General features: G+C 39.9%; 1 protein-coding gene across 2 annotated transcripts in view; it reads left to right on the forward strand.

The window, feature by feature from the left end:
• The window catches only part of LOC307248622 (CD166 antigen homolog A-like), a 36481-nt gene extending 25198 nt beyond the window's left edge, over positions 1-11283 (forward strand). Inside the window, exons 4-16 of one of the 2 annotated variants that reach the window (XM_080025061.1) lie at positions 82-146; positions 1827-1914; positions 2127-2300; positions 2951-3075; positions 3215-3347; positions 3691-3803; positions 3901-4027; positions 4598-4719; positions 7366-7498; positions 8238-8267; positions 8741-8852; positions 9513-9648; positions 9762-11283. In XM_080025061.1, coding sequence (XP_079881187.1) covers positions 82-146; positions 1827-1914; positions 2127-2300; positions 2951-3075; positions 3215-3347; positions 3691-3803; positions 3901-4027; positions 4598-4719; positions 7366-7498; positions 8238-8267; positions 8741-8852; positions 9513-9615 — 1325 coding nt within the window. In that variant the 3' untranslated portion in view covers positions 9616-9648; positions 9762-11283. The remainder of the gene's footprint in view (positions 1-81; positions 147-1826; positions 1915-2126; positions 2301-2950; positions 3076-3214; positions 3348-3690; positions 3804-3900; positions 4028-4597; positions 4720-7365; positions 7499-8237; positions 8268-8740; positions 8853-9512; positions 9649-9761) is intronic. The other variant, XM_080025062.1, reaches the window with a different exon arrangement.
• Positions 11284-23370: the final 12087 nt, after the last annotated feature.

The following is a 23370-nucleotide window of genomic DNA, read 5'->3' on the forward strand; positions in this document are numbered from 1 at the left end:
GTGTGTGTGTGTTTGTGTTAGTGGGTGCAGCACACAAACCACAACATTCAATAACACATTTAAAAAAAAAATATGTTTCAGAGATGCCTGCAGGCCTGGAAATCTCCAACAAAGCGGATGAACTAGAGATTGGCAAACTTACTAAGGTGGGTTTTTCATGATAAACATTGCTTATACCAACATTATTTTAGGCAGTAAACCATCAATGGGAGATCCCTCACTTGAGCTAGGGTATCTCGAGGCATAGCAGAAGACCATGTTACTACAGTAATGAGTTCTTTGAAGTGATTCTCATGAATTAGTAAAGAGCAGACCCCCCACCTCCCCATTGCAATTAAAGTACCCAAAGGAACTGAGAGGCTTTAGAAATGCTTTGGGCATTTCATGGTCTATTGCGTGGAAAACTACTCACTCAATAAATTTCAGAGAGAAGCTGATTTGTTCAGATGTTTGGTCAATTAAAAAGATGCAGATTTATTCAAATTCCATGAAATGTTTTTTTTTGTAAATAGGGGAGAACGGGGTAATCTGAGCCACTTTTTACATTTGCTCCCCTCTAAGCGAGCTAAAATTATTTATCACTCAAATTTACACATTTCTCATTAATTCAGGACGTTTCCTAGAAATGGGCATTAGCAGAATTTTTTCAAGACAAAGGGCAGTGAAAATTTGATTGCTTTTAAAAAAGTTGTCATGTGGCTCACTTTACCCCAGCTGTGGGGTAAACTGATCCACTTACTTTTTCCACTCTGAAACTACCATAACAACACATATTGTAACAGTAAGAATCCTGAAAGCTAGCCACACATTCCAGAACTAATGTCGGACTAGTAAAATAATGATGGGGTTTGGTCAATTAAGCAAGCAAATTTTCTAAACACTTGAAAGTAAATCAAATACAACATATTATAATTCAAAAGGTTTTAATAAGATTCAAATTAAAGATAGAACCAGTTAGATTAGAACACAGTCTGGGGGTCAGAACACAGGACCCTTAGAGCCAGCTAGTGTCTAGGGGTCAAAGCATAGGAAAATCAGAACCAGCGAGAACAGCCTGGGACTCAGAACACAGGAGAAGACCCAACTGGATTATAACATCAGCCTGTCATACTCTACAACTAGGCCTACTCTACATTCCAGCCCTGAAGGTTACAGGGAAAGATGAGAAGGTGCTCTTTCCGTGTGGTTGCCCCAGGTCGTCTTCCTGGTGTATTTCCTTGGCATGATGGCTTTTCTACAATGTGTATGACATTAAAATAAAACATATGTCATGTAATATTACATTAAAATATGTTTAAGACTAAACTTAACTTGTGCCTCATGGTGGGGGAAAGTGAGACAGTGGCTCACTTTCCCCCACAGCATTTGGCTCACTTTCCCCCACCACCACAATTTGAGAAAAAACTACCTCTCTTAGCATTTCAGGCTAATCTACAGTTATCAGCATCACATGGTTTCATATGTTGGTAGTTCATCAACACGTATGATAGAAGTTTTTCTACGTGAATACATTTGCTTTGGCACAACAGTTGATTAAATTGACAGCAAGAAAATTTACTTTTACATGCAAAATACCTATTTTGGTGAAAAAAAAACATGCTTACCACAGCACCATGAGGTCCTCTCTTTCAGGGCCATGGGGAAATGAGAGGGGCTTGAAAACATATATCTCACATGACCACAAATGTTTTCCGTTGCCTAGATACAGGGGGTGGCTCACATTACCCGATGCCTCAGATTCTCCCGTTCTCCCCTATATACTTTTGTTCTTGTTCTTGTTGCTTTTTATTTCTCAAGTTTTTATTAATTTATTTTTTGCTCCACAGCTGGGAACATGTGTCGCTCAAGAGTCCAATCCAGCTTTAAATATCACATGGTTAAAGAACAATAAACCCCTGGTCTCTGACGTGAAAGGTGTGTATTTGTCATCCTCTTACATGATTGCAAAAACAGCTCTTTGGAGTGACATTTATAAATGCTACACAAAAGTATATTGTTCTATCTGACTGGGACCATAACTTTAAAGTATTCCTAAGTGATGAATTGTGAGGACATCGCAGAATGCAGTGTTTTGGTCATTAAAGCTATCTTTCCCAAACTGAGTTGTTTGTTTGTTTTCTGTACAGGGGTTTCCATCCGAGCCTCTGTGCTGGTAGACCCTGTTACTGGCCTTTCCACCACGTCCTCAACACTGGAGTACTCTGCCGAGAAGGAAGACACGGACGCCCAGTTCAGCTGCAGCATTCAGCACACTGTGGGCAAAGGGCTGGTGTCCTCTCCGGAGACCTTCACTATCATCTGTGAGTCACTAAACCCCGCTTACAATGTCTCTTTCTTAATTGCACCAACTGCTGTCAGCACACAAGCTGTAACTTCTGCACACGATAAGAGTAAAATGCTGGTTGTGTGTGGCTTTTTAGATTAATAATCACCACAGCCTAAGAAAAGCTATAAGATTTTTTTTAATATTTTTTTTATATAGGCTATTTCATAAACATTCTCACAGACTAAAGTTAAAGGTAGGTAATGTACCAAGGAGCAAGTCGTTTTTGCACATTTTCCCTGTAAGGATTTTTTCAGAGGATTATTTAGACACTTATTCACTTTCCCTGACAATATGACATGACATGAATTTTTAAGAAATACAGTAAAAGGTAACACTAGATCAAGCTAGGACTATTTTATAATAAGTCATGCTTTTTCAACATCATATAAAGTATCACCATGAGGTTGTCAAGACTCTTGGCCCACAAGCACTTAACATTGAGCTTTTTAAAGGATTGTTTGGTTGAGTGCCTGTGCATATGGATTCAGTCTGCAATCTGCATCTTGAACCTGGTCATAAAGTTACAGTTTTGTGAAGCGTTTGCATGCCACAGTGGGCACACGCTACACATTTGCATAGGTATATACTGCATATATGACTTTCTATCCCCTGCTTTTTGCACAGACTCCACAGAGAACCTTGTCCTGAAGGTCATCGCTCAGGAGCCTCTTGTAGAAGGAGACAACGTGACTCTGAAGTGTGTTGCCGATGGTAACCCAGCTCCAACCAGCTATAACTTCCACCTGAAGGTACTCGTCAATACCTAATCGAATGCTCAAGAATAATGACTGCATATTACGGCTTTGCATCTGAAAATCTATTCTTGTTTTTCTTCAATAACATGTCTTAAACTAATCTCATGCCATTATTTTGACTTTGTTTATGAAGGGACAAACAGTAAAGGTGGACAACTCCGATACTTACACCATCACGAATGTGTCCCGCGACATCACCGGTGAATACAAATGCTCTCTCATTGACGACCCAACAATGGAAGCAGCCAAGGTCATCACAGTGAAATGTAAGATACTGAAACATGTTGTACTTCTGTGAAAAATAGAAATTGCCGCAATTTCGCCGCACCCCATGCTTTACTTCTACGGCAATTTCTGTTTCTGCCTATAATCTTATTTTGTTACTGTGAAAGTGAAAAGTGTTTGCCCAGAGAAAAGAAAGTCTCAATGTCTTGCAGCCTACTCATCTCGCTCTGCTTTGTGGAGAAAAGTGTTGTGTCAACCTCACTGCTGCTAATAAGCTGCAAGGCTGTGAGCTGAGTGCAGCCTTGTATAGTTAACAACAGGAATCTTTCGACCCCTGTCAGGCCTCTGAACCATGTTTTCACCACCCTTCCCTTCTTTTTTCAGACCTTGACATCAATTTGAGCCCCTCTGGAGAAATTGTCAAGAGTGCCGGTGACACCTTGGATCTGACGTTTCAGCTGGATGCCTCTGGAGAATCAAAGGTTTCCTGGACAAAGGTAAAAGAAATATTTTATGCAACAAAGGAAAGTTCAGTGAAGAAAAGTTTGGGGCTCGTTATCACAGCTCTGATATTCTCTTTTGGCTTGATTTCAGGATAATGTTAAACTGAACAAAGAGCCCAAGTTTACCAAGCTGACTTACCAGGACTCTGGCCTCTATGAGTGCGAAGTGACGGTGGGCCTCCTCAGCCGAAAAGCTGCATTCAAGCTGGTTGTTGAAGGTAAGGGCTTGAAGGAAACTGAGATTTTTGGAGAAATAAGCTTATAAGCTTTAATGCTGAGAGTCAAATGAGAAGGTATACACCACTCTCATGTTTGTAGGGGAAATATGATGATACAGCCAGTACAGTAGCCATTTAGCTTAGCTTAAATACTGTAAATGGTGGAGAACAAGAAAGCATACCTAAAAAACGCTCATATAGCGCACAAATTAACATGTTGTTTCTTGTGTCGTGTGTTTAATTCATACAATAAGCACCTGTTAATGAGTGGGCTTAAGTTGCGCAGATTTTGGCTAGCTGTTTTGCCCTGTTTCCTGTCTTTATGCCAAAGCTACACTAACAGCTGACTGTAGCTCCATATTTACTCATCGGGTCAAGATAATGGCGTCTATCTCCTCTTCCAACTCTCAGTACCAAGGCGAATGAGCGCATTTTTCACAGAAAGTAACACTACTCCTTTAAGTGACGTAGCCTATCTCTGTCATTTCGGGTGTGCACATCAACGAAATGCAGCGGCTACAACATCATTTTCTCATTCAGATGTATCTGAAGAGTTACGTCCTGTTGCAGGTGCTCCAGTCATCAGACAGCTGTCCAAGCAGCGCGGTGAAGACGGCCAGTACAAAGTCTTGATTTGTGAGGCAGAGGGTTCTCCTAAGCCAGATGTTTCCTGGAGCATCAATGGCACCTCGGTATGCACACTCGCACTCCCACAGCATTAGCCCTTATCATAATTACATGAAATTCTCCCACCGATAACGATTACATTTTCCCCAGGTTATACTGTATATATTTTCTTTTTATAACAGCACATACATTTATTCATCCTGATGGTTTTATTTCTTCATTTCAACTCAGCTCTTTCTGTGCCAGCTCACGGATGTTTTTTCACAATATTTTAGGCATATTAATGTATGCATATTAATATTTAGAATTAGAAACCTAGAAAGGACATACTGAATTTACCGTAACAAATATAGTAGTACTGTTGTGAACATTAATAAAGTAACATAAGCTTCAACTTACTGTCACATTTGAGCCAACTGGAAAAGTTAATTTTTGGGGTTAAAGAAGGACAACAACTCAATAGTGTGAATTTAAATTGTAACTATTAATCAATGATGCTGTTGGTAACCATACTTTAAATTTGCCTGGATGTTTGGAGGTATCACATTCTTTAGGCTTTAAAGCATTCTGTGAAAGATCCCCAAAACAGTCCCACACAGGACTTTCTAGATCGAATAAAGTCGAATATGGTGAAGGTTGAATGCAAACAATCCAATGTACTTGTTGGGACTCAGAAGTTTTTTCTTGGTCTCTGCGATGGACGGAAAAGTTTTAGATTGGGCAGATGCAACCTCGAAAACTCCTCAAAACAAAAAGTCACACTTTGATAGTGTAGGCACGTGACATTTTGTCCAGTTATTGGATAGCATTTGTTGGGGAGTATGACAGTTAAGCAATTGTGCTTGACTTTTCAGAACTATAACAGAAGAGCAGCTGGTGTATCCATGTTTAGTGCAACCAAGAAAAACCTGCTTTGTTTAAATGAAGAACTCAAGCAGTTGTCAATTAATTTATTGACAGTGAAGCTTGATCACATGCTGCAGCATTTCCTCTGAATCCCTAGTGTGTTGATAGGCAGTTTGAATACAGGCCCCACCACTAACCATTAAAACAAGCTACTATATAGACATGTAATGAATTAATGTACAACACCGAAGGGCTTTTGCTGAAAAATTGCCGACCTTGAATATAAAATCAAAAAGAGGGTTTATTTTCATGGAAGTCTCAAGGATTCTAAGTTAGAAAACGCACAGTGAAAAATTGCAGAGTCACTTTAGGAGGTTGTCTTGGTTGCAGACGCCTGCCCTTTGCCTGAATCAGCCGTAGCAAAATCCATAAAAAATGTGGCAGCATGCGAAGGTTGACAATGCTGACGAAGCTTATATCGTCAGTGTCATCTAGGACACTTGCCGCCCCAACAAGATGGATATCAGCTTTAACCAGTGACTACACATCTTACGGCCCCTCCTCCTGACAACCAAGAATCACGCTTCAGTCTGCAATGTTTTCAAGAGACACATCATTCAGAATGCTTTGAATGTTTCTGTCAATCTTTCCCTTTTAAGTACTCCGTCTTTCCCTTTTAAATCAATACTGGTTGTCACAGTCTTCTGCAGTGACGTCTTTATGCAACAACATCTAAAAGCGCTGTCAACAAAGAAATATTGTAGGTGATTTTCTTCTTGCAGCAGGTGACTGGCAGACCAATTTTTGGCTTTGGAACTACCCTGTGATACACTTTGTGATTATACGTGGTGCTATTTTGGTGTCTGAGCTATCAAGCAACTATACCTCTAGGACGTTCTAAACGGCTCCTCATGCAGCAAAGAAAAACCACTGAGACACTCATTTAGGTGTTTAAATATAATGGCGCTGGTTTCCTCAAAACAAGCCGATTACTAACTTAAGCAGAGATGTGAAGGTGTGACTACACAGAGGCTTTCCGTCTAGGCCGCCTTGTCTTGAACTCTGCCAGAAAACAAAACAGTGCCTTGGTGAGACGGTTCAACAGAGTGAGTCTATACTCCCTGTAATTTGCATAGCTGTTTGGACTGTCAGTATTTTCCCCAGCTGTCACACTTTGAAACATACCTAGTCAAAACATTTCTAGGCATTTTTGTTCAGTGTTTGATCTAGGGTACATTTCTTTTTTTTCTGTATTTTTGCGCCAGCCTCAGCCTGTCATGAGGACTCTTTTTTTTAATGAACCTCATTTCTCCCTTTGTTTCCGTGGCATAACTGTGTGTGAGTGCATGCTGATAGCAGAACTACTCAATGAAGCGGTTTTGATTACCACTGAACCTTAGGGCGTGTGGGATGGGTACAGTTCTTTTCAGCCTTTTCAATCAGTGTCTAACCTAACAAATGGCCTGAACCTTTCTGTAACAATTAATCAATTGCAAAGGTGCACAGAACTCTTTTCACCAAAGCACAATGCATTTTAGAGATAACATACGTTTCTAAATTTCAGTCAAAGTTTTTTTTTTTTTTTCTGCTTTAAAGCCTATTCAGAGAGAATAGAGGGTATTTATGAGAACTGACATATCCTCCTGTATATGTAAAATTATGTGAAAAAGGGTGTTGGCAGTTTGTCTTTGTGTCTGAAATTTTCCTCAGAGACTCAAGTGTCTACATCCCAGAGGCACATATGCACTGTGTCTTTGTCATGGAAAGGCTGACTTTCACATACAACCAACATCACCCCCTAGTGGTACAAAAAGTAATGTGTAAATATTAACATTTTGAGGTTTTTTTTCTCCCTTACGCTTCAGCTTGATGAGAGTGCCTTCGTCAACGGAAAGATAACACACAAGATCACAGTTGTGCCCACTGCAAATCTGACTGTCTCTTGTACGGTGTCCAACGAGTTTGGCGTGGACTCCAGAGCGATTAATGTGTCGTCCTGTAAGTACAAACGTGGTAGTAATAGTCCTCTCACCTCGCTCCGCTTCCTCTTTCTCCTGAAGCCTAACTCCGTAATCTGCCTTTGAAGATATTTTCCCTATACTCTGCTCACTAACTCCTTTTGTCTGCATGTTGACACTACAAAATGTGGAGATGCCTAGATAACACTACAGTAATAAGCAGGTATGCACCTAGGTGTAATTGGGAACTAAAGGAAAAGGATTTTACATGAGATTATTTTGGGCTGACATAAACCTTTCTTATTAATCAATCAGTTTACTTTAGGGAAGGATAGGTGGTAAAAGCTGAACAAAGTGAATAAGAACACCATTTGAAAATAAGTAGCAGAGATAAATGCTGCTTTTGAAGTGTTAACGGATTCCTGTTCTGTTATATTGGTGGTGGTGGTGGTGAGAGAAGGTCTAACTTTTTTTCACTACATCCTTGTCAAAATGTAATTGATGCATGCACTCAGCACATTGTGCATAATGATATCATCCCTTGCTCTCTCTTGCTTACTCATTACTGTGTGTTTGAGACAGCATTTCACCTCTACCCCCTCTTGCTTAGTGTGTGTATGTTGGGATGCTGGATTTATTCTGTTCCCTCTTTGAACTATTTGCATGTGAAATTAGAATAGAAGTAGAGTAGTAATTTTCTGTGGACATGGTACTTGTTTTCTTTTGTTAGTTTTTTTTCTTTTGGTTGGACGTTAATTTTATTTTATATCTGATTTCAGTATTTGAAGAGGTGAGAATGGATAAACAAGGTAAGTTGTAGCAGTCTTCTTGCTTGTAAGAAACGTTGGGAGGGGGGTGAGTACAGACTATGGGGGAACCAAATGTTGATCACTGAAAGAAGGCTCTAGAATAAATGTTTACCTTAAACATCACCTTGGACTCTGGAAAATCAATCTTTGGAAAGTGCATTTCCTTTTATAGAATACAAATATGAATTAATATGAGGAATGGAGCCACCAGCATCCTGACAAAATGTCAACATTGTCCATAATCGCATTGGCTGATGAGACTTGTCATTAACTATTACTATTTGTCATTGACATTGAACTCAATATGTCATAATAACCATGTACAGTGCGGATGTGTCCAATCATCAACACATTTTTTGCACATACTTGTGTTTTCTTCTTCGCTGGCTGTATTCACATGCATTCTGGCTGGAGTTTCATATTTGAACGTGTCTCCCAGGTCTCTTGATATATCGTATTTATCTTTGTTACAGACCAATCAGACGGCAGCGACCAAACCAAGTTGGTGGTTGGAGTAGTAGTCGGTCTCCTTGTCGCCGCTATAGTTATAGGCCTGGCGTACTGGGCCTATACAAAGAAATCCAAGTAAGAATGCAATATTACCCTTCTCATAAAACTTATTAATGTATTGATTTAACTATGTGCAATATTTCCCAATGAGCTAATATGACCCAGTTTTGTGTCACTAGCTTTTCTTGTTTTGAATTGAAGACACATTTAACATTCATATGAGCCTTCTCTTATTATATACACAGTAGACAGTAGGTTTTTCACATCTCTTGGCCCAGTATTGGGTAGTATGGTTACACGTGGTCTGCGTGGTTTTTTAGCTTGCCTATGGTCGACAAATGTTGTTCAATTCACAGGCAACAGCTCTGGTCGACATTCCTGCATTTCTGTTTGGCCTTTCATTGTGACCAGCCCAAGGCACACCTTTGCAATAGACATGCTGTCTAATCAGCATCTTGATATTCCACATCTGTCAGGTGGATGGATTATCTCAGCAAAGGAGAAGTGCTCAATAACAAACACTATTTTGTGTACATAGAAAAAGTCTTAGATCTTTTGGAGCAAAAACAAAGTGTTGCTTTTATATTATTGTTCAGTGTAAGTACACACAGTGACAGCACGTACATCTGAGATGTTATTAACCATCATACCCTTTTGCAGTTTTTCCCCCAACAAAAAATACTGTAACTGGAAGGATTATTGGCATTTCATGTAACAATGTTTTGTTATAAACAGGCAAGGAAGCTGGAAGACCGGTGAGCAGGAGAATGGCTCTTCTGAGGAAGAGAAAAAACTGGAAGAGAAAGTGGAGGAGAACAGCCAAAAAGCTGAGGTGTAAAGAAACCGCAACCATCCTTTGGGAATGTGAAAGGTAAAAAAAATGTAATTAAATTAACATCATGTGCATAAATAAAGATACACGAGATAGATTAAAGATAAAGATAGATTTTTTCTGGACTAATCATTTAATCTTTCCCTTTCCAGTGAGAACATGGAACTTTTGCACATTTCTCTTTGCCTCTGTCTCTGGGAGGGAAAAAAAGGAGTGTACATTGGGATGAAGACGGTTTGGATTTGGATTCAGGGAGAATTTTACTAAAAAGCATATCCAAACACCCCCCCCCCTCCTCCCACCTCACACCTCTCTATTCCTTAAAAAACAAATTGAATGAATTCTGTATGTGATATACATAACTTGGCTGCACTACTGATACATGTGTAAACTTGTCTACTGTACTTATTAGCATCATGTTTGTTAGAATGAAATCTGGGAAAAGGAGAAAATGCTGATGTTTTTTTGCTTTGTTTTTGTTTTTACTACTTAGACCAGTTGCCTTTTGCTGTAAAGATGCGTAGGCCTGCATTAGTCTGTGTTTGACTCTTTGACAGGAGCCGAGGGACTCCACCACCGGGATTCTCAATTTCACGTCATCACAGTCAAACAACCACTGCCTTCAATGTCAGTGTACTGACTCAGTCCATTTGTGCATTCACTCATTTTAGTTCATTCAGGTGTAAAAAAAGAAAAACAAAACACTTATGGAAGTTGAGATGAAATTCCTGAAAGGGCTAAGGGTATATTGTTATACTCGGCATTAGTTATAGATGGTATCATGATTTACATGTTGCATTGCAGGAAGTAGGAGATGTGCCACATGAGTTTTTTGGTGTTACATTATTTTTGTATTGTGTTATTTGTTTTTGCTCTTTTTTTTCTTCTCAGATGTACATTCAACATTACCACTGTATAACACAAGCGGGTAAGATTATTGAGAGAATGTATAGTGTAACCCAACTCATTTCCTAGATCTGGCTGCACATATTGTTTAACATAAAGCCATTGTTTGTTTTCTTGCCTTCCCCCAAGAAAAAAAAGCCCTCTAGTAGAGAAAGGATTTTGTTATTTAGTCAATCTATCGAGGCTGTAGGTGAATCCTCAGTTTGTGCTCCCATCAGTGTCGAGGTGTGATTGTTTTATTGTGTAGCCACGGCATCATTCTGTACCCGAGCACGCCGAAAGGACAAGGTGTTTGTCTCAAAGTAGCCAGTATGATATGTTTGCCTTCTTTTGAAAATCTGCCTGTGATTGCTTCAGTTTGTGATGTGCTCTAGGTTCATGTTTTCACGTCAGATCTGTGTAGAATACGATGGAATACGCGCAGTTGTACATGTCACAATTTGGTCCTTCAGGAGCATTAACTAAATTGGAAGAAAATGGATCAATACCAAGGATGTCATTGTGTGTGATTTTCTTTCTTTTTGCTATTTATATTGTACAAGATAAAAATTTACCTGGTAAGCAAATTCCGTAATCACCTCATAATTCATAACTTGGATTTAAACTATTGATACATTGCTTGCAGGCTTCACAAAAAGTAATTAAGTTAATCAGTAGGTTGCTCAGTGTCTGGTTGAATATAGATTCAGCATGTGATAATCTCAGACCTCCAAGCTCCTGTGTGTTGCCTACTGTACCTTGTTTAAAAAATTAAAAAGTCAAATTGGAAGAACGACCAAAGAAAGTGAACATTGCCATGCAAGTATTGTAAATACCTGATGTTTGTTTTTGTACTTTTGTTTAAAATAAATGTACATTTGGAAAAGTTACGTCCACTGGATATTCATTGTTTTACGCTTTTTTTTAAACTTCTGATCACCTGAAATAAATAAAAAAACAGGGTTCCGAAATATTTTTAATATTAATACATAGGGGAGAACGGGGTAATCTGAGACACTTTTTACATTTGCTCCACTCTAAGCGAGCTAAAAAGATTTATCACTCAAATTTACACATTTCCCATTAATTCAGGGTGTTTCCTAGAAATGGGCATTAGCAGAATTCTTTCAAGACAAAGGGCAGTAAAAATATGATTGTTTTAAAAAAAGTTGTGATGTGGCTCACTTTACCCCAGCTGTGGGGTAAACTGATCCACTTACTTTTTCCACTCTGAAACTACCATAACAACACATATTGTAACAGTAATAATCCTGAAAGCTAGCCACACATTCCAGAACTAATGTCGGACTAGTAAAAGAATGATGGGGTTTGGTCAATTAAGCAAAGCAAATTTTCTAAACACTTGAAAGTAACTCTGAACAAAATACAAAATCAAATACAACATATTATAATTCAAAAGGTTTTAATAAGATTCAAATGAAAGATAGAACCAGTTAGATTAGAACACAGTCTGGGGGTCAGAACACAGGAGCCTTAGAGCCAGCTAGTGTCTGGGGATCAAAGCATAGGAAAATCAGAACCAGCGAGAACAGCCTGGGACTCAGAACACAGGAGAAGACCCAACTGGATTATAACATCAGCCTGTCATACTCTACAACTAGGCCTACTCTACATTCCAGCCCTGAAGGTTACAGGGAAAGATGAGAAGGTGCTCTTTGTGTGTGGTTGCCCCAAGTCGTCTTCCTGGTGTATTTCCTTGGCATGATGGCTTTTCTACAATGTGTATGACATTAAAATAAAACATATGTCATGTAATATTACATTAAAATATGTTTAAGACTAAACTTAACTTGTGCCTCATGGTGGGGGAAAGTGAGACAGTGGCTCACTTTCCCCCACAGCATTTGGCTCACTTTCCCCCACCACCACAATTTGAGAAAAAACTACCTCTCTTAGCATTTCAGGCTAATCTTCAGTTATCAGCATCACATGGTTTCATATGTTGGTAGTTCATCAACACGTATGATAGAAGTTTTTCTACGTGAATACATTTGCTTTGGCACAACAGTTGATTAAGTTGACAGCAAGAAAATTTACTTTTACATGCAAAATACCTATTTTGGTGAAAAAAACATGCTTACCACAGCACCATGAGGTCCTCTCTTTCAGGGCCAAGGGGAAATGAGAGGGGCTTGAAAACATATATCTCACATGACCACAAATGTTTTCCGTTGCCTAGATACAGGGGGTGGCTCACATTACCCGATGCCTCAGATTCCCCCGTTCTCCCCTAAGTTTTTTTTTTACGCATAATCTTTTTGTCGTCGCAAATAGTGGAACCAAATGTCCCTTTCATGTAAAACCAGTGTTTAATGGAATGTTTTTATTAATAAGTTAATTAAGGATAATGCCTAACATATTTGTTAGTCTAAAAACATGCAAATCTGATATTTGAGCATGTCCACTTCAAAACGTTTTCAACCTCTTAATCATGAAGTCTTGGAAAGTAACATTTACTCAAGTAATGTTATTAAGTTCAGCTATAGCAAGTTACTTTCAGCTATTGTTAACATTTAATGTACAAAAAAAATCTTAATTGTTTTTATAGAGTAAAAGTCCTAGTTGCCGTTAAATGTTTTTGTTCTTTAGCTAGACTTTTAAATGGAGTGTTTTACACTGTGTGTGACTGTTTTAAATTAAGGATCTGTATACTTATTCCACCACTGCCATCAAATTAGATGACTACACGATGGCAAAGCAAAATCCCTGAAATCTATTTACATTCAAGCAGCCGGTGTCTGTGCAAGGGCTTTAATGCCATGTCCTCGTTGGAAACAGCACTACATTTATTGAATAGTCCACTGACTAAAGTGGAAAAGGCCTGTGAACACTTTCACCAACGGAATGTTTGGTCTGATCGATTGACTCTGCATTTTGAGCGATGGAAGCTTAAAAGAACATGGCCCAGTCTAAACATTTCATTTGGGTTATTATAATTTCCTACTCCTACTATAGGCCCACATGAATTTTCTTCCCAGTCTCAAAACAAATGATTAGTTGTATAATCTCATGAAATGCAAGGCCATTTTCAGGTGAGTGTGACTTAGTTAGCAGGGATTAGACCACTGATCGTGTTTCAGAGATAACCACAGCCTAGGATGAGCCAGGGCCTTGAACCAGCCAGTCAGTGACGGTGTTACTGTGCCCAATCTCCAAATAAAGCACACAGTAAGAAATGTAGGAATTGTGGACGTCATTATCGGATGGGCTGCATGGCACCAAACACAATGAGCTTCTGCTGCCATCATGTGGTCAAAGAACATATTGTAACATGCAATGTTAAAACCGAGGAAGAGTCTACATGAGTGGATTTTTTTCCTGCTAGCAAAGGCTGTTCACACATAGCTGAGTTTAACATAATGGACATTTCGATGGACATGTATTATCTCACTATCTTAAATAAAGTGAAGGAAGAACCTGATTAAAGATTTGATGCCATTATAAATGAAAACATGAAACTTTCAGAAGAATTGCTGTGTTTTTTTGTTGTTTAAAAGCATTATAGGGGCGGCAGTGGCGAAGTGGGTAGGGAGTTCGCCTCTGGTGTGCAGGGTCGGAGGTTCGATCCCCCGTCTCCCCGCCACATGTCGAAGTGTCCCTGGGCAAGACACTGAACCCCGAATTGCTCCCGATAGTTAGCTTAGTTAGCTTAGCACCCTAGTGCTCAGCCTACCCTGCGTGGTAGCTGCTGCTATCGGTGTATGAATGTGTGTGTGACTGGGTGAATGTGTACAAAAACAATGTAAAGCGCTTTGAGTCTGTGATAAACGGAGATATAGCGCTATACAAGTCCATTTACCATTTACCATTATCAGCGTCATAAGAAAAATGCATTGCAGTCAATAAGTATAATATTAATAGTGCACTAAATTCAATATTCTGACCACTGATGGATATTTTAGTTATTTCAGAATTACAGTTATTTTAACACACTGAGTTTCAGGAATGCATCACCATATGGGAACTCCACAAACCACACTCTGATGGGTTATGTACAAAGGGTCGCATCACACATTTTGTTCTGTAGGGCCTATACATTTTTTAGATCATTACTATAACACTTAGAACAGTATTTCATGATCTTGAAACGCAAAAACTGGTAAATGATTTTTCTGCGATTACAGTATGTCACAAAACATAATAGCACCAATTAGCACTCTGGCCTTCACATCAATAATGCTGAAGGTCTTCTGAGGGTAAAACAAAACAGATGTCAAAGAGAGTTGGTGAACCAAAGACTTCAGATGGAAAAACGTTGAATGCAATCGAGCGGCTGTGACCATGTTGATGTTATGATTTGATGTAACTTTTTTAGTAATTTAGTAACTTTTGATGTAGCTTTTTTAAGGTGTTTTTCGGCCACTTATTGGTCTTAGATTAGGGATTAAGACGAATTCTAGAGCAAAATGTCCTTTAAAACCAGTGAACCAAAATCATCTTTCTCCGACACTTGGATATTGACATGGGTACCCTGTAAAAGCTCAATGTTTTTCTGTTGGCTTTGGAGTTTAGGTATGCTTTAACAGCAGTCATGTATTTGTCTTTCAGAAAAATTGTTTTCCATTAGGGTCCATGTGGTGATGCTGGGGTCTGTGTGTTGTATCACATGCTGCATGTGATGCAGAGCGCTATTGTGGGCAACAGGCATCCATTTGAGGTCAATCATTCACTGATAGCACTCACTAAGAGACTAGAGGGTTGTGTTACGGTATAATGCCAATAATGACACCGAAGTGAGCATTAGAGAATTTTACAGAAGTGGTGTGTATGGCCCTATTGTCCTAAAAATACAGCGAATATAAGTTTAAAAAACTGTGCTCCAATTTTTATTTGATACGCCTTTTACATTGTTTTGCAGTTGTTTTTATTGGCACCCTTTTTTAAACCAGATTAAAAACCTCTTTTTATTTTAAATCCCTGCTAAAAATTAAAAAACTAAAAGTTGAGGAGCTTATAAAGAAATCATCATTCTTAGTATTCCTTCAGCTCATGTGTTATCATTAGTGCTGTCAAACGATTAAAATATTTAATTGCGATTAATCGCATTAATGTCATAGTTAACTCGCGATTATCCCTAACAGCATACACAAGCATAATTGGAACTTATTTTTTTATTTAAAAACCAAACCATAAAACAAAATAGGCTATATAAAACAAATTAGTATTTAGGCTAAATTAAACTGGTTGTTGTAGGCCTAAATGTTTTGGGAGTTCTTCATCCACGGCTTATTTCAGACTGTAGCTGGATCTCGATTCAGGGGTTGCAGCCTACGTAGGCTGCATTTGAAGACCGATTGCGTCATAGCGGCGCGCAAAGGCTTGTTCCATTTGCAACGATTTGCAAGGCTCTTTCATATGCGGCCGAGAAATGCAGCCTTCGTTTCACGGTTTTGAAGGCTGCAACAGATGGGCTGTGTTCGGAAAGCCATACTAACGTCCTACTCATACTCATTTTGAATTAAATTTAAGTATGTGACGGTTGGGTATGCGAGAAATTCCCGGATGAGTACTAACTTCCGGGAAGATTTTGGGTATGAATCAGGTATGAATCTTGAATCGATTGTATACTTTTCCCAATGCACTGGGTCAATTCTACCCGCCCAGGAAAATTAAATATTTTCGAGCAAGTTGCTAGGCAACAACATTGTTTGGGGTCCGCGATCTGACAACTGTACGTGCAGTCATTCATACACTCTTACAATAGATAAGAGATAAAGATAAATACCTAACATTAGAGTTACTAAGTGAAATGAGTGATGTGAGTCTGATAGTGGAGAGAGATCAGAACAGATCGCTGTTCCACACACTGCAGCTCCAGTGGCGTTTTCTCCCGGAGGCCAAACACGATACTGCACACTGTAGCTGTATCCCATTACAGAGAGGAGGCGGTCTCGCGGTCTATGAAGGCTATAGCCTATGAAGGCCGATTTTAAGGCCGGTTTTAAGGCCAACGAGCCTTGTTAAACGAGACGGTCTCCGCAGGTCTCCGTTTACGAGCATTTCCGGTTTACGTAACAAGCCGTTACCTTGCGTGACGACTCGCCGCTCCTGTGCTGCCTAGCAACCCTGATTGCTGCCAACGGAGACAGCCCTGTCAGCGGAGGAAAAAAGAAAAATAAGTTGTTTACCAGACGAAAAGAAAAAAAAGTACAAGAAAAAAAGAAAGGAAGATAAAAGTTAAGAAGATGGAGCAACACGTTGCTGTTTTGTTATTTTTTATTTTATTTTATGCAATCTCTGAAAAAAACGCAATGAATCATGGGATATGTTGGGCCACGAAGGTTACATCTGATGCAGCCTTCAAAACTGCTTCAAAACCGTGAAACGAAGGCTGCATTTCACGACCGCATATGAGGAGCCTTGCAAGGAGCCTTGCAAATGGGACAGCCTTTGCGCGCCGCTATGACGCAATCGGTCTTCAAATGCAGCCTACGAGGCCGGTTCCAAGACCGCAACCCCTGTCCGCGAGGAAGCCAGCCCGAGCTGGCATCCCTTGGTGAAAAAAAGAAAGAAGGATTGACCAATCAGGTGAGGCTATTGTCTTGACACTGCCCTCCTGTGATTGGTCAGGAGGGTGTCATGAGGGTGCCAAGGGAAGCCACTCAGCCCTTGGCTTCACACCAATCAAATCAAAGCATCATTATCAACGTCACTGAAATTTAACAACAATAACAATAGCGGGAGATTAGCATGTTTGCATTGTTATCATATTAGCAAGAACAGTTATGGAGGGTGGAGATTTTGAGTATTTAGTAAAAAAATATTTTACCAAACTGCCAATTGAGGAGCCATTAAAAATCAAATCTGACGGCAGGCCAATGCGTGTGGAGAGAAAGAAAGTTTATCGCACTTTCAGGGAGGAGAACTATGTCCGCACCGAGTGGCTAGCTGGTAGCGGCAATCTTCAGCTAATGGCCTTCCTCTACAAATAGTGAGTAAAATACACACCTTCTCCCGGCGCGGGTTAACTGTTCCCTTTACTGTCCGTGTAGCTATATGTTATGTTTTGTGTTATTTTATTGCTAATTGTGCCTTGATTAAGTTGCATTGGTATCCACTGAAGTTGTTCTGGGTTGTCTTAATTAATGAACATTTGGCCTAGTTCTTAAACGAAAAGGATGTATAGAAAGTATGTGTCTATGTCAAGCACCTAACTGATTGTGTGAGTCGTGTCTCACGTGAACGTGAAACTTAAAATAGCCTATAAAACGTCCCCTAATTATATTGTGAATGAATTCGAATCTGTAAAAATCTAGTTCAATATAGAGGGCGGTTATACGCTAAACAGTGTATAAACTGCCTGAATCTTATAAGAAGAAGAAGAAATTCTTAATTGCTTGAGTATACTTCAACTGAACACGTTTCGACGCACCTCGCATACACAATCGATCTTTGAGAAGACAGTATGCAGTATATAGATGGTGAGTATGTAGGATGTAGGACGCTATTATGGCTTTCCGAACACAGCCAGTAGCTGTATCCCATTACAGAGACCGCATCCTTGGAAGGACGCGGTCTCGCGGTCTATGAAGGCCATAGCCTGTGAAGGCCGATTCAAAGGCCGATTCCAAGGCCAACGAGCGTTGTTAAACGAGACGGTCTCCGTTTCGCTCTGTTTACGAGCACTTCCGGTTTGCGTAACAAGCCGTTACCTTGCGTGACGACTCGCCGCTCCTGTGCTGCCTAGCAACCCTGATTGCTGCCAACGGAAACAGCCTTGTCAACAGAGGAAAAAAGAAAAAGAAGTTGCCTATCAGACGAAAAGAAAAAAAAGTACAAGAAAAAAAGAAAGGAAGATAAAAGTTAAGAAGATGGAGCAACACGTTGCTGTTTTGTTATTTTTTATTTTATTTTATGCCATCTCTGAAAAAAACGCAATGAATCTTGGGATATGTTGGGCCGCGAAGGATACATCTGATGCAGCCTTCAAAACCGTGAAACGAAGGCTGCATTTCTCGGCTGCATATGAGGAGCCTTGCAAGGAGCCTTGCAAATGGAACAACCTTTGCGCGCCGCTATGACGCAATCGGTCTTCAAATGCAGCCTTCGTAGACCACAACCCCTGTATTGAGATTCACCCATGGATGACTCACACACGGAAGACTAGTGAAGGTCGCGCAGCTGAGCTAGGAAGTGCTAGGTTCCGGTTTTTCAAAATAAAAGTATGAATTGACTGGACGTTTAGCCGTTTTGCCAGTTAAATGATTTTAATTTGAAATTACGCTGTAGGACATGATCCGTTTGAATGAACAGTAACTTAACTGCGAGCCACAGTATAGTTTGTGGTGTTTCAGTTATTTAAAGGTACGAACACACTGCATTCCGTGGCGCGGCGGTTGGCCGCCCATTCGCGCGGCGGCGCGCAAAATACATTGACTTTCTAATGTGCGTCCTGCCCACCCAATCAAAAGTGAAGAAAATTTAAGGAGGCGCCCTTAGCTCAGTTGGTAGGGCGTCCCCCCCATGGGCCTCGGCAAGCAGCGGACCCGGGTTCGATTCCAGCCCGCGGTCGTTCTCTGCATGTCACTCCCCTCTCTGCCCCATTTCACCTCTGTCTCTACACTATCAATAAAGCATAAAAATGTAAAAAAAAAAAAAAATTATTTTTTATTTTTTCAGCCAATTAAAATGTCTATTTACTATACCAGGACCATTACCGCGCGGCGGTGTGCAGTGTGTTCGCACCTTAACATTACTAGTTGATTCAACAGCATGTGAAAAAACCACAACGTTTGCTAGGCCGTAAAGAGCGTTAATCGCGCGATAATAAAAATATCGCCGTTAAAATGGGTTTGCGTTAACGCCGTTAATAACGAAAGAAGACTACTGCTATATGAAAAAGTTGTAACTTTTCCAAAAACCCTGCCATGAAGTTGTGTCGTGTGTAAACTGAACAGTGTCTGGGAGACCCACCTCAGTCTCTGCCAAATGTCATGGTATATTTTGATTCTTCTGGGTACTGGTAGTTGTGTGGTTCCATTTTTGGAAATTCACAAGCTGCCCAGCAGGATGTATAGTAATTAAAATGAGCTCCACCTTCACCAGATGCAACATTCAAGCCATGGACACTTAAATGTGGAGTCAGCGATTCTAGATTCTAGTCAGTGAATGTCTCCTCACGATCCACTTCCCATCCGTACTGTGTCTGCGCTGAAAGAAATTCAGTGTTAATACACGGTATAGGCTTTGTAAATGGACATGTTGCTAGCTATGGTGGGCTCCTTTAATTAAATACCCTATGTATTAACGCAAGTTTTTATTTTCAGCGAACTCACAGTACAGACAGGTAGCGTATTGCGAGGAGAAATTCACTGATTTTGACAACAAGTGTTCTCCAGAATCACTGACTCCACCTTTACAGCATCAGTAAATATATCTATAAGCAGTACAATACAGGCCTTGATTATTCATAAATGGGCCATTCTGCATAATGAGTATACTTTTGGTACATATTTTTTAAGGCTTTTGTACCGTAACTTAAATAAAAAAAGCAGGACTTTTACTTTTAACAGAGTATTTCCACACTGTAGATCTGAGTACATTTTCCACCACTGGTTGTGCATCAGGGTCGTCTATGGCATCAACATCTGTGTTGTCTGAAGTTTATTTGGGCATGGCGGTGGTTAGAACTGGTGATATAACAGAAACAGTCTTTGGTCTGATTCCACTGAGGCTTGACAGTTTCCCCTAAGTTTCTGCAAGAGTTTCCTCGCACAATCAAAAGACAAGCAGGTTAAGTACATAACTGTCATGGTGCCCTATGTGGTTGCCTTGCCAATCCTCCTGCCCTAAAAACACTGGGATAGCCATTAATAAACTATTTAAACGATTTGTTCAGAGAATAGGATGGATTGGACACACTATTTACCTTAATTTCCACTAACTTTTTTAGGCTACTGAGCAAGCTAACCATTTTTATTCTGGGTGGGGAGGAAATGCTGTGAGTATACGAGAGAGAAAGTGGCCACAGAATCAAATTCCCTTGGACATGCTGACCTCAAGCCGACAAGCAAGAAACCTTGGCGTCGTTTTTACTCAGAACAAACATGTGGTCACCGAATCAGCTTTTTTTCAAACAGCATTTCAAACACACAGCTTAATCCTGCCATTTCTATCTCTCTCGGAGCACACACAGAGAGACTGATGCACACTTTTAAATCCAGCAAACTGTACTGTTGCAATGATCTCTAACCTGGTATACCCAAAAAAAATCATAAACCAGTTACAATTCATTGTGAACCTTTGTGCTTAAATGCTGACTGTGGGACCTTGGAGGTTTGAACACATTCCTTCGAGGTCTCGTATCAGCCTACTACTGCAATGTATGAACCAGGAAGAATCTTTTAGTTCACAATTGCAGAACAAAATCTTCTTGCAGAGCAGCTGTAAGTAATGATATCTTGGAACACAAGTGCAAAATATCTTATAATTTTGACAGTTACCCTTTAAAGGTTTTTAATTTGCACTAATAAAAAGAGCTATACAAATAAAGTTTGATTGATTGATAACAATTGTAAAAATGAAGCCAACTGAGTTAACACAAAGGAAGAGACTTGGAAAGTGTTATTCCATCTTCCCCTTAAGATGACAAAAGAAAAAAAACTTTCTCACAAATACCGTTTCCGCTGGTAATTGTTTGGTATGGAATTCAAACACAAGGCCACTCAAAGTGCTTTACAGGGGCAAGATTAAAATACATAAAACACATTAGAAGACATTTAAAAGCGAATGGAAAGAAGTAAAACATTTAAATAAAATAAAAAGTACAGGTTAAAATGGAAACAGAAAAGTCTTCAGACTCGATTTAAAAGAACTGAGGGTTGCATCAGACCTCAAGTTTTCTGGGAGTTTGTTCCAGATATTTGGTGCATAAAAACTAAAAGCTGCTTCTCCTCATTTAGTCCTAACTCTTGGGACTGTAAGTAAACCTGTCCCAGACGACCTAAGGGCTCTGGACGGTTCATAACGTATCAGCAGATCAGTAATGTATTTTGGCGCTAAACCATTTAGTGCTTTATAAACAAACATCAGTATTTTGAAATCAATTATTTGAGTGTCAGGAAGCCAGTGTAAAGACCTCAGAACTGGGGTAATATGATCCACTTTTTTGGTCCTAGTGAGGACTCGAGCAGCAGCGTTCTGAATTAGCTGAAGCTGTCTGATAGATTTTTTTGGAATGCCTGCAAGGACACTGTTACAGTAGTCAAGTCTACTAAAGATAAATGCATGGACAAGTTTTTCTAAATCTTGCTGAGACATAAGTCCTTTAATTCTTGATATGTTTTTAAGGTGGTAGTATGCTGACTTATTAATTGATTTAATGTGTTTCTGGAAATTCAAGTCGGAGTCTATGACAACACCAAGATTTCTGGCTTGGTGTTGGGTTTCTAGCATAACAGATGTAAGCTGTGCGCTGACTTTTAATTGTTCATCTTTGGCACCAAAGACAATTACTTCAGTTTTGTCGTTGTTTAATTGAAGGAAATTTTGGCACATCCAATCATTGATTTGTTCAATGCACTTACTCAGTGCTTGTATCGGACTGTAGTCTCCTGGTGATATGGTTATGTAAATTTGTGTGTCGTCTGCATAATTATGGTAGCATAATTTGTTTTTATTCATAATCTGAGCTAGTGGGAGCATGTAGATGTTAAACAGAAGAGGCCCAAGAATGGAACCTTGGGGGACCCCGCATTCAATATGTGCCCGCTCAGATGTGAAATTGCCTATTGACACATAGTAGTCTCTGTCCTTTAAGTAGGATTCAAACCAGTTTAGTACAGTTCCAGAGAGTCCAACCCAGTTTGCTAGTCGATCTAGTAATATGCTGTGGTCAACTGTGTCAAAAGCGGCACTGAGATCCAGTAAAACTAAAACAGAACTTTTGCCACTGTCTGTGTTTAAGTGGATGTCATTGAGGACCTTAACCAGTTATTTAGCTGTTGATAAACAGCTTTTTCAATGATTTTGCTTAAAAATGGTAGGTTAGATATGGGCCTATAATTGTTCATGAGCGATGTATCTAGATTGTTCTTTTTTAGGAGTGGCTTGATGACTGCTGTTTTCAGGGCCTGTGGGAATACACCTGTCCGAAGGGACATGTTGACAATTTGTAGAACATCTGAGGCCATACAGCTAAAAACTGTTTTAAAGAAGCCTGTGGGAAGAATGTCAAGGCAACAGGAGGAGGAGTTCAGGTGTTGTATAATGTCCTCCAGGTTTTTGTGGTTTATCAGATAAAATTGTGTCATTGCATTTGGATTGATTTTAAGTGGGCATAGCGATGACACATATGTTGAACTTTGTATTGATGCAGTGACAGCTTGTCTAATTTAGTGAATTTTCTCAGTAAAGAAGGAGGCAAATTCATTGGAGGCCCTCGTGGAGAGATGTTCAGACGCTACTGACACAGGAGGGTTTGTTAATCTGTCGACAGTAGGAAACAGGGCACGTGCATTGTTGTTGTTTTTGGTGATGATGTCAGAAAAGAAAGACTGCCTTGCACTTTTCATCTCTGAGTTAAAAGTGCAAAGTTTCTCTTTGAAGATGTCATAATGAACCTGGACTTCATTTCATTTGTACAGAAGGTCTGGAAGTGCTGTAATTGGCAAACGTTCACTCACTTGGAGGCGGGTGTCTGTCGAAGTTTAAAACTATTGGATCTGCCCAGTGCCACTCTGGATTAGCCAACCAATCGCATCACGTTTGGTCGTCATGTGTGTCATGAGCCGGCTTCTGACAGTGCGTTCCAGTTGGACAGGGAACTCGGAAATGCTGGGAAATGCACTGTACACCCAGACTGACTACTGAAGGGAAAATGAAATTTGGCCGGAAGTAGGCGGGCGGGCGGAGCCA

This window comes from Ammodytes marinus (genome assembly GCF_949987685.1).
Source record: "Ammodytes marinus genome assembly, chromosome: 3".
Lineage (NCBI taxonomy): Eukaryota > Metazoa > Chordata > Actinopteri > Uranoscopiformes > Ammodytidae > Ammodytes > Ammodytes marinus.